Here is a 12,362-nt window from a genome sequence, read left to right as displayed (position 1 = left end):
GTATGGTCTATTCGGGTGTACTGGAGTGGAGGCTACGCCGGATAGTCGAACCTCGGATTCAGGAGGAACAGTGTGGTTTTCGTCCTGGTCGTGGAACTGTGGACCAGCTCTATAGTCTCGGCAGGGTCCTTGAGGGTGCATGGGAGTTTGCCCAACCAGTCTACATGTGTTTTGTGGACTTGGAGAAGGCATTCGACCGTGTCCCTCGGGAAGTCCTGTGGGGAGTGCTCAGAGAGTATGGGGTATCGGACTGTCTGATTGTGGCAGTCCGCTCCCTGTATGCTCAGTGCCAGAGCTTGGTCCGCATTGCCGGCAGTAAGTCGGACACGTTTCCAGTGAGGGTTGGATTTCGCCAAGGCTGCCCTTTGTCACCGATTCTGTTCATAACTTTTATGGACAGAATTTCTAGGCGCAGTCAAGGCGTTGAGGGGATCTGGTTTGGTGGCTGCAGGATTAGCTTTTTGCAGATGATGTGGTCCTGATGGCTTCATCTGGCCAGGATCTTCAGCTCTCACTGGATCGGTTCGCAGCCGAGTGTGAAGCGACTGGGATGAGAATCAGCACCTCCAAGTCCGAGTCCATGGTTCTCGCCCGGAAAAGGATGGAGTGCCATCTACGGGTTGGGAAGGAGATCTTGCCCCAAGTGGAGGAGTTCAAGTACCTCGGAGTCTTGTTCACAAGTGAGGGAAGAGTGGATCGTGAGATCGACAGGCGGATCGGTGCGGCGTCTTCAGTAATGCGGACGCTGTATCGATCCGTTGTGGTGAAGAAGGAGCTGTCAATTTACCGGTCGATCTACGTTCCCATCCTCACCTATGGTCATGAGCTTTGGGTTATGACCGAAAGGACAAGATCACGGGTACAAGCGGCCGAAATGAGTTTCCTCCGCCGGGTGGCGGGGCTCTCCCTTAGAGATAGGGTGAGAAGCTCTGCCATCCGGGGGGAGCTCAAAGTAAAGCCGCTGCTCCTCCACATCGAGAGGAGCCAGATGAGGTGGTTCGGGCATCTGGTCAGGATGCCACCCGAACGCCTCCCTAGGGAGGTGTTTAGGGCACGTCCGACCGGTAGGAGGCCGCGGGGAAGACCCAGGACACGTTGGGAAGACTATGTCTCCCGGCTGGCCTGGGAACGCCTCGGGGTCCCACAGGAAGAGCTGGACGAAGTGGCTGGGGAGAGGGAAGTCTGGGCTTCCCTGCTTAGGCTGCTGCCCCCGCGACCCGACCTCGGATAAGCGGAAGAAGATGGATGGATGGACTTATTTAAGTCGGGGTCCACGTTAATCAATTCATGGCACCTGGTTAAACTTCATACAGGTGCCTTGAGTCTGAGACCCCTGCTTTAAACACATTTAGGGAACAGTCTTGGATTGGATTGGAAGAAGCTGGGGTGTCACATGTTATGCTTCAAAGCCTCCACCCGCCTTTGAGCTTCTGCGACAGACAGTCACGGGGGATGTGCAGAAAATTCCTATATTTTGTACACGTGGATTTCCGTCATGTTTTATACATATCGCCGGTTGCTCGTATCAAACATACAGATATGAACAATTTGCATGATTTATGCTAATCCCCGTGTCATTCTCTTGCTCGGGATGCTCACCCGTGGATTGGAGGCTATTGAGCATAAATTGAATCACAGGAAATGGTGTTAAACGTATTCAACAATACACCGGAAGGACATTTGCAAATTCAGTGAGCGACACACCTGACATTAGGGGATTTCCTCAGGCAATAAATCCCACTTAGTGTGCACGCCAAGCATGATGAAGGCAAACACTCGTAATCAGTTGTGAGCGCAGTTTAACCCGCCGTTGTTCTGCCCCTACTGGCGCTACAGCCTTTTTGTGCAAGGGAATGCAACAGCAGCACTCACATGGACTGAAGTTAATTTGTGTTTTTATTACGAAATATTTTTTTGACACTGAATTTATGTTACTGAATTTTTGCGTTCAAATTTCGTGAACTTCATTTTTTTACATCAAATTATGCTGATCATTTTACTGAAAAAAAATTGTTAGCGAACTGTGTTGAAAAGTCAGTGTGAAAAAATTCAGTGTAAAAAAATGAGTAAAAAAAATAAATCAATGTCGAAAACAATCAGTGCTGAACTATTTTGTGTCGAACGATTTGCTGCTTTAGAAAGCAAGACTCACTCCCGGTAAATTAAGAGTGAAGCAATCGATCCTGTCCCAGAAGCAGCCAATGAGGTGTCAAGTTTGAAGTCACGTGACACGGGTAATGCAAAACAGCTGAAAAAAGGAAGCTAACTGCATAAAGCAACATGATTAACATTGGCGTTGTTAGGCCTATTTTAGGGGGGCTCAAGCCCCTCTAAAATATTCTTAAGCCCCCCTAAATAATTTGTTGTTATATATATATATATATATATATATATATATATATGTATATGTGTGTGTGTGTGTGTATGTATATATATATATATATATATATATATATGTATATGTGTGTGTGTGTGTGTGTGTGTGTGTGTGTGTGTGTGTGTGTATGTATATATATATATATATATATATATATATATATATATATATATATATATATATATATATATATATGTGTATGTGTGGGAAAAAAAATCACAAGACTATTTCATCTCTACAGGCCTGTTTCATGAGGGGGGGTTCCCTCAATCATCAGGAGATTTTAATGGGAGCATTCACATACCATGGATTATATAGGGCACAGAGTGGGTGGGTGCAGGCTGGTGTAGAGGCGTGGTGATTGGCTCATGTGTTACCTAGGAGGTGTTTCCGTCTGTGGCGGCATGCTGTTACAATTTCGCTGCGCTTGTTGAGGGATGACAGGTCTGGACGGTAAATAATAAACAGTTTTTCTTTCAAGCATAGGTTGCATCTTTTATTACCACTATTGTAAGGTGTGCTGGATGCAAGAATTTGCCATGTTATTGAATATTCAACATTATTGTCTTTGAGGTCCCAAATGTGTTTGCTGAGTTCTGTGGTATTCCGCAGGTTTTGGTTCCTGAAAGAAGCCTTGGTTTTGCGGAATACCACCGAACTCAGCAAACACATTTGGGACCTCAAAGACAATAATGTTGAATATTCAATAACATGGCAAATTCTTGCATCCAGCACACCTTACAATAGTGGTAATAAAAGATGCAACCTATGCTTGAAAGAGAAACTGTTTATTATTTACCGTCCAGACCTGTCATCCCTCAACAAGCGCAGCGAAATTGTAACAGCATGCCGCCACAGACGGAAACACCTCCTAGGTAACACATGAGCCAATCACCACGCCCCTACACCAGCCTGCACCCACCCACTCTGGGCCCTATATAATCCATGGTATGTGAATGCTCCCATTAAAATCTCCTGATGATTGAGGGAACCCCCCCTCATGAAACAGGCTTGTAGAGATGAAATAGTCTTGTGATTTTTTTTCCCACACATACATATATTGCGCTCTACTACGGTATCGAGCACTATTTTTTGGATAACCTTATTAAGACATATATATATATATATATATATATATATATATATATATATATATATATATATATATATATATATATATATATATATTTATTTTTTTTACAAATACATGCCGACATATTCATTATAAAAACAGAAGTTATAAAATTATTCCCGGGCGCGGCACCGCTGCTGCCCACTGCTCCCCTCACCTCCCAGGGGGTGAACAAGGGGATGGGTCAATTGCAGAGGACAAATTTCACCACACCTAGTGTCTGTGTGTGACAATCATTGGTACTTTAAGGTAGAGAGCCCCTTTAGTGTGTCGGTATCCAATCCATTCCACTTGTTCATATAGAATATGCCCACATCACTCAAAATCCAGTCCGCATTTTCTCTGCAACCTTGCCTGCGGTCCTTGGACTTGTTCATATAGAAAATGCCCACATCACTCTTGTAGAATCTATATAAAGTAATATACATTAGTTTAATGTTAAAACAATGAAAAAAACATTAAATATATTTGTTTTATTGTATTGTTACATTAATAGCTGTTGTATTGTTATAGAATGGCTTGGTAAACATTTCATAGGATTTTCAGAGGGAGGAAAAACCAAGACATTTAATATAAAATGCCAAATTAATAAATACATTAAAAGAAAAAAATGGTTAAAAGCCATCGTCCCGGGGAGCATTTCATTTCGTCCCGTGCATTTTTTAAATAATAATAGTAACTGAATAATTTCTAAGTCTTTGTTAGCCGTTTGTGAAGTTTTGTGCTCGTGCGCTACGTTCGCTCGCGTCCTGTGCATCTCCTGGGGGCTAAGCCCCCCCTGTCCTTAAAAGCTAGTGACGCCCCTGATGATTAACATGCTCAAAAAGGTTCATTATGTCTTCTTATTTATGTACTTTTCAAATGTGTCAAATATTTTCTGTACAACAGATGGAATTTTTACCTGTATATATATTTTTTAAATTTCATCTGTTATTCTGAAAATATTGTCTGACCACAATAACATTTGAAAAGTACATAAATAAGAATACATAATGAACATACTGTGTGACTACAAGAACATTTGAAAAGAACATAATCAACAGTTCAATGCGGCCCCCGGGATGTTTTCAAAATATAGAAATGATTCCAAAGGTTGTTCAAATCTGCACTTTTGAGCGACATACGAAGCTCTGCTCCATGCAGACGGGGCACGAACAGAGCAGGGCAGAGTGGGCGGCAAAAAGGATGATTGCGAGTGTCAGGAGGCAGATTTGGACAAAGTTCTGCAGAACAGTGATATTTTTACAAATATGTGGATGTTTTTTTTACTTAGGCACATACTTTGTTTACACTGAATTTTTATACACTAAAATGTTTTACACATTTTTTGTATACCCTTTTTTAACACTGAATTTTTAAACACTCTTTTTTTTTTTACAATGAATTTTAAAACACTAAATTTTGATACTCTGAATTCTAAAACATATATTTTGTATTTACTGATTTTTTTGCGCTGGATTTTTCATACACTGAATTTAAAAAAAATATATCCATCCATCCATCCATTTCCTACCGCTTATTCCCTTCGGGGTCGCGGGGGGCGCTGGAGCCTATCTCAGCTACAATCGGGCGGAAGGCGGTGTACAATCTGGACAAGTCGCCACCTCATCGCAGGGCCAACACAGATAGACAGACAACATTCACACTCACATTCACACACTAGGGCCAATTTAGTGTTGCCAATCAACTTATCCCCAGGACTACATCTTTTTACACTGATTTTTTTTTACACTGAATTTTTAAACAATATTTTTTTATACAATGAATTTTAAAACACTGCATTTTTATACACTGAATTTTGTTGCTCTGAAGTTTAAAACATGTAATTTTTAATCACTGAATTTTTTGCACTGAATTTTATACACTGAATTTTTAAACACTTATTTTTCATACACTGAATTTTTAAACACTGCATCTTTTTACACTGATTTTTTCATACACTGAAATTTTTATACATTGAAATTTTAAACACTCATTTTTTATACACTGACAATTTTAAAACACTGAAGTTTTACACACCTAATTTTTAAACACATTTTTTATACACTGAATTTTTAAACACTGAACATTTTTACTCTGAATTTTAAAACACATAATTTTTATATAATGAACTTTAAAACACTGATTTTTTTCTACACTGAATTTTTAAACACCAAAATTTTATACACTGAATTTTTTTGCACCGAATTTTTATGCACTGAATTTTTTTACACTGAATGTTTAAACACTTATTTTTATACATCAAATCTTTTTACACTCAATATTTTTGCACTGAATTTTTTTTACACTGAATTTTTAAACACTGAACATTTTTACTCTGAATTTTAAAACACATAATTTTTATATAATGAATTTTAAAACACATAATTTTTATATAATGAACTTTAAAACACTGATTTTTTTCTACACTGAATTTTTAAACACCAAAATTTCATACACTGAATTTTTTTTGCACCGAATTTTTATGCACTGAATTTTTTTACACTGAATGTTTAAACACTTATTTTTATACATCAAATCTTTTTACACTTAACATTTTTGCACTGAATTTTTTTACACTGAATTTTTAAACACATTTTTTTTACACTGAATTTTTAAACATTTTTTATACACTGAATTTTTAAATACTAAATATTTTTACACTGCATATTTTACACTGACTTTTTATACAATGAATTTTTAAAACACTAATTATTTTATAATCAGAATTTTTATACACTGAATTGTTACACACTAAATTTTTTTGCGCTGAATGTTTTTGCACTGAGTTTTGAAACACTTATTTTTTATACACCAAATATTTCCAAACAATATTTTTACACTGAATATTTTACACTGACTTTATATACAATGAATTTTAAAACCCTGAATTATCATACACATAATTTTTTACATTGAATTAAAAAAAAAAATGTATACACTTCATTTTTAAACACTGAACATTTTTACACTGAATATTTTACACTGACTTTTTATACAATTAATTTTAAAACAGATTTTTTTGTGTACACTGAATTTTTTAACACAATTTTATACACTGAATCTTTTTAAACTGAATTTTTTTTTGCACTGAATTTTTTTTACACTGAATTTTTAAACACTTATTTTTTATACACTGAATTTTCAAACACTGACTTTTTGAACGCTGAATTGTTATACACTGAATTTTAAAAGAAGCATTTTTTTAACATATTTTGTCCAATGAAATTGAATAATTTTATATAAAAAAAAAAAAATCAGTTCACCAAATTCAAAAGCAAAAAATTGAGTTAGATAAATTCTGTGTTTAAAAAAAGCTTTTGTAACAAGGAAACACATGAACCTCCTTAAATATGCAACAAATGTAGCCAGCAGGCAAGTGTCAGTTGACATCTGTGGAAAAAGCCTTTTGCTTGGGGCCGTTCATTAAAAAAAGACGGCGGACAGGTCAGGAGCGGCAATTGCTTCGATTAACGACAATAAATGAACATCGTCTGTTCTTCCCAAAAACAATCATGTTTTTTTTTCTGTTCCGCTTCCATCACGTGACTCTCCAGTGACCTGTCCCATGAACGAGCTGCTGACGGCGTCCACGGGCGTCATCATGAGCCAGTCGCCGGGCACGGGCTTCCCTCACTTCGAGTCCTGCTCCTGGCTGGTCCGAGTGGAGGCCGGGTACAACGTCACCTTCACCATCGAGCACTTCCAGACCAGCCGGCAGTTTGACGAGCTGGAGGTCTTTGACGGTGAGTGTTTGTTTTCCTGGTGTTTGCCCAAAAATGCAATTAGCGGCATGCTCATTTAAAGCTCAAGAAGAAGCGGCGGTGACGGAACGTTTACATCTGCTTTCCGCGTTTGTGCGCAATTACGGGCGCAGTCAGCAACCCTGGCAGGCTTCTCGGAGTAAATGCTGCTCGTGTACGCTGGAATTGCTGATTAGTGCATTTTATTTATATATTATCTTTTACTGCGAGGAAAGAAGCAGGCATCCTCTAACCTTGGGGCTGCCGAACCAATTATGGGCAATTCCCCCCCCCCCCCCCCCCCCCCCTCAATTAGGAGAAGAGCAGTTTTAGATTTGATTCAAAGTGAAACTAAAAGCAGACTTGCTGGAAGATACACAGAAGTGGGCTGAATTCAACTTGTTTCAACATAGAATTGAGTGAAATGGCAATAAAAGCGTAACAGTGCAAGGCGGGTATTTTAGGACACTTCAACAATAGGAATTAAAAAAATATATATATACTGTATATATATTATATACTATTATATACTATATTATTATATAATGTTTTCCTGCACTTCTGGGTCTCATTTGCAAGTACTGTATATTATATTAATATCATATACTATTATATACTATACAATTATATGTTTCCTACACTTCTGGGTCTCATTTGCAAGTACTGTATGTTCTATTAAAAAGTTAAAGTTAAAGTACCAATGATTGTCACACACACACACGTGAGGTGTGGCGGAATTATTCTCTGCATTTGACCCATCACCCTTGATCACCCCCTGGGAGGTGAGGGGAGCAGTGAGCAGCAGCGGTGGCTGCGCCCGGGAATCATTTTGGGTGATTTAACCCCCAATTCCAACCCTTGATGCTGAGTGCCAAGCAGGGAGTTAATGGCTCCCATTTTTATAGTTTTTGGTATGACTCGGCCGGGGTTTGAACTCACAACCTACCATATCTAACCAGTAGGCCACTGAATGGAATGCAACTGAAGTATTTTAGCATTTCAGGAACTATGTGGATTACTGGAACTCTATATAGTGCCTGAGTGTCAAAGTCAAGGCCCTTATCTATGGCCCCCGGGATGATATTTGATTAGTATTAGAACCGGCCCGCAGGCCACAGCCACCTGCCGCTGTTTTGCACTCACCACTACTCCATCAGTGTTGGTGCTAGGAATTTTCAACATGGGGTCCCACAGTAAATATTTGGGGTCCCGATGTTTTGTAAGCATTTTGAAAACAAATGATAAATGTATGCATCATCCTGTTATATCTCACATTATATATTGTGTTTTGGAAAAAAAAATATTTTTTTTTTTTTTTATATAATCTTAGTCATTATTGCCCCCTCCAAAAAAAAATCCATAAATTAGCTGCTCCGTTTTAGCAGGGTTCAATGTTTAGAAAAAGTAGCGGAAAATAGTCCGGAATTAAAATTAAAATTTTAAAATTAAAATTAAATTAAAAAAAATAATTTACAGTACATTTAACCCACATCCTTGTGGTTCACATCAGTGTTTTTTTAACTATTGCGAGCGCCCCCGATAGGGCCGCCAGAAATGTGTTTCTCAGCTGTGGTCCATATGGGCTGCATCGGTACTCACTTGTAATACACTTTTTCACCACTTGTGGCAGTAATGACAATCTCAAACAGAAGAAATCTGGAACTAAAGTCATGGAGAAGTTTCTGAAGCGCCAAAATTATGACTAAATTGGTGAAGCTGTATTTTCATTTACAATAAAAATGTTATTGACAGTTTATTTAAGAAATATATGTAATCATGTATTATTAATTTGTGTTGGCGCTCGGAATTTTCAAAATGGGTTCCCAGGGACCCCATCAAGTCATAAAAATGACTTGATGATAAAAAGACAGTGTTTAAGAATTCAGTGTAAAAAAATTCAGTGTATTAAAATTCTGTGTTTTGAAATTCAGTGTATAAAAAAACGAGTGTTTAAAAATTCAGTTTTAAAAAATTGTGTATAAAAATTCAGTGTAAAATAATTTAGTGTATAAAAATTCATTGTAAACAAATTCAGTGCCCAGGTAAAAAAAAAAAACATCCACATATTTGTAAAAATATCACTGTTCTGCAGAACTTTGTTGCCGAAATCTGCCACCTGACACTCGCTATCATTTTTATTTGCTGTGTAAAGAGCCCCGCCCAGCCAAGTCAATAAGAAGCAACCTGATTGGCAACCAGGGACAGGCCAGGGAGCCAGTTCTCAATTTAAATATTTTTATGTTAAATTCTTTCATACTTCCAAAATAATTTAAGTGCCGCCAGGACAAAAGCGTCCTCAGGAAGTCAAGAATGTGTTTAAATAAAATTGGATTCATGTATTCATAAAATAGCAAATATGTCACGTTTGGTCTATTTTAATACAACATATGTGTGACAACTCAATTTATGCACATTTTCTAAATAAAAAAAAATAGGTCAAATGGGCATTCAATGGATTAAAACAAAAACATGACATGTTGGCTATTTCTAGTATAGGACTGAAATTCATTGTGATATTTGAGCAAGAAAAGTAGAAAGAAAAAAAAAAAGAATCCAGCATATTTTTGTTCTTTAAAAACCTCTAAAGGCTTAGTGGCCACATGCGTGGACAGCACCTTTTAGCTCTTATTTCCAAAATTGTGTACACTGCTGAATTGGGGTCTTATGGCCGCTTATGTGGACACTTATACTGCCATCTGGTGGTGTCAGAAGAGTATAACATACAATGGAGTTTGGAAAGAAAAGTGTAAAAATAAGAATTAGCATGTCACTAAACATGAAGTACACGTATGTGTACTTTTGGACTAAGTACATCATATCAAAAGATGATTCTTAGTTTTTATTCTAATTAGGGTCCAATAAGCCCAAATAGCAAAGAGAAATAAAAAAAAGCATGTAAACGAACAGCTTGGGCCTTAAGAGATTTAACTTATTGAGGACTTTTTCGTCCTGGCGGGACTTAACTGCTATTAAACGATGTCACGTTATCAATGGGAAAATGCATTTTCAGACAATATAATTTGCCTGAGCGGCTAGGAGACACCAAGAGTAACAAGCGGTATAAAATGAATTAGAAGGGACAGATTAAAAAATATATATTTTTTTTTTTTTTACTTGGGATTTCCCACGGGCCGTAGTTTGGGGACCCCTGTATTAAACGCATCAGAGGACTTGTATTTCTTAATATTTTCAACATTTATTCAAATCCGATTAAAACAATTCTTCCAAAAAACAGCACGGATCAAGAAATGGTGGTAAACGAAGGAAAAGAGGACGCAAAAACAAAAATGAGAGCGCTGGACAGGAAATAAAACAAACTAGTAACTGTCAAGTGAGAATCTTGTTTATTTTTATTTTGAAAAATGTGCACAAAATTAGTTCTAATGCACATAGTCAAAGACATTTTGATGCATTGTTGTTTTTTTCCCCAAAGCAAACAGTTTAGTGCCCATGAACTCCCGTCATAACTTTATAGTCGTTATTTACTCATTTAACCCTTTTATTTTGGTGAAAAATAGTCGTATCGGTCATATTTATTGTTTGGAATTAGACGGGACAATTTTGCTCAGGTGTTTTCCTCGAGACATTGACACGGTGGTGGGAGATGACCGAGGCCAAGACACCTTGTCTCCAGGTGTGCTGATTAGCACATGCTCAAGACATTTCAGCAAAAAAAAATTAGGAATGCAAAAATGTTTTTAAATGCTTTAAATTTTGTACCATTGATGTATGAAAGGCCTTAAATCCGGTGCTTTTTTGGCACAGGCCACATCCCGCCGGATTTGTGTAAAATCCAACGATGCTGCCACGTTACAGTAACTAGTTTACATGAGGCGTCACGCCTGGTTGCTGACTCCAGCAACCAGTTATTACTCCAGCAGCACTGAGAGCGGACTCAGCCAAACTACAATATGGCATTTTCAACGCCAAAAAAGGAATTAACAAAAAAAAAAAAACCTCCAATGTAAGTCAAGTAAGGCTCCACATTTCCAGAAATGCACTAGCTTGATGCTAATATACATTGGCTTTTCTGTTGACATGCTACTGATTAGCATTAGCAATTTTACATGGCGATTTCAACACCTACCGTACAAATGTGTTGCCTGAAAACTACAACTAAGATGCAATTGAACAGCCGGTGCGTAATAAGTGCAATACTTACAGTATTAACACTTTTTGGGGCGCAACAACAACAAAAAACATAAACTATACACATATATACATCTAAATTGTAATACCTGCAAATGACATAATAAATACAAATAATTGGACAGCAGTTGTAATAATCATAAAAATGCAATTTTATTGTCATTTATTTATTACCACACACAAAAGTACCAAAAATTGGTGCCGTTGACTACCGGTATCGATTTGCAGGTATCGTGAATTGGTACCGTATTGGTTCAAATGTGAACGGTACACGTCACTACTCGAGGCAACAATTATTGTCCAAGTAGCCATGGCAACACTGGTGAATACCACTCTCTATGCCTTGTCAAGCATTGTGGTGGTGGCTGCATGAGTGCTGGGAAGCCGCGGTTCAGTGATGTGAACCTCCACTGTGACATATCTGGAGAACGTTCAATTCAGTATTTTCCCGTGAGGTGATCTGATGAAAATGCTTGCTAAAATGTGAGAGGAACACATTGTTGGTCTTCTGCTCAACAAGAGTTTCTCGCCTCAGGCCCGTCAAGACAGAGTCCTCTCCTGATCACGCTCAGTGGAAACTACTCCAGCCCACTCAGCATCACCAGCTCCTCCAACCGAGTCTACCTGCACTGGTCCTTCGACCACACCACCAGCCACAAGGGCTTCCGGATACGCTACTCAGGTAACAAAATACTTTCTTGTTTTCATAGTGCAACCTTCGTCATGTTGTGATGTGTCACTTCACTGCAGGGGTGTCCAAACCTTTTCAACTTGGGGGCAGTCTTCGGCTTAAAAAAAAAAATTAATTGCGCCAAATATGGATAAGTGTATGAGGTGGCGACTTGTCCAGGGTGTACTCCGCCTTCCGCCCGATTGTAGCTGAGATAGGCTCCAGCGCCCCCCGCAACCCCAAAGGGAATAAGCGGTAGAAAATGGATGGATGGATGGATAAGTGTAGAGGGATTGTTATGCATTTTTCCCA

General features: G+C 38.3%; 1 protein-coding gene across 1 annotated transcript in view; it reads left to right on the top strand.

Moving 5' to 3' along the window:
• Positions 1-12,362, top strand: part of csmd2 (CUB and Sushi multiple domains 2) — an 828,472-nt gene that overhangs the window by 673,904 nt on the left and 142,206 nt on the right. Inside the window, exons 48-49 of the mRNA XM_061982429.2 lie at positions 7,046-7,234; positions 11,916-12,062. Of these exons, the coding sequence (XP_061838413.2) occupies positions 7,046-7,234; positions 11,916-12,062 (336 nt within the window). The remainder of the gene's footprint in view (positions 1-7,045; positions 7,235-11,915; positions 12,063-12,362) is intronic.

Source organism: Nerophis lumbriciformis, linkage group LG21 (assembly GCF_033978685.3).
Source record: "Nerophis lumbriciformis linkage group LG21, RoL_Nlum_v2.1, whole genome shotgun sequence".
NCBI classification, from domain to species: Eukaryota; Metazoa; Chordata; class Actinopteri; order Syngnathiformes; family Syngnathidae; genus Nerophis; species Nerophis lumbriciformis.
The sequence above is the reverse complement of the archived record's forward strand: the minus strand, read 5'-3'. Positions and strand labels throughout refer to the sequence as shown.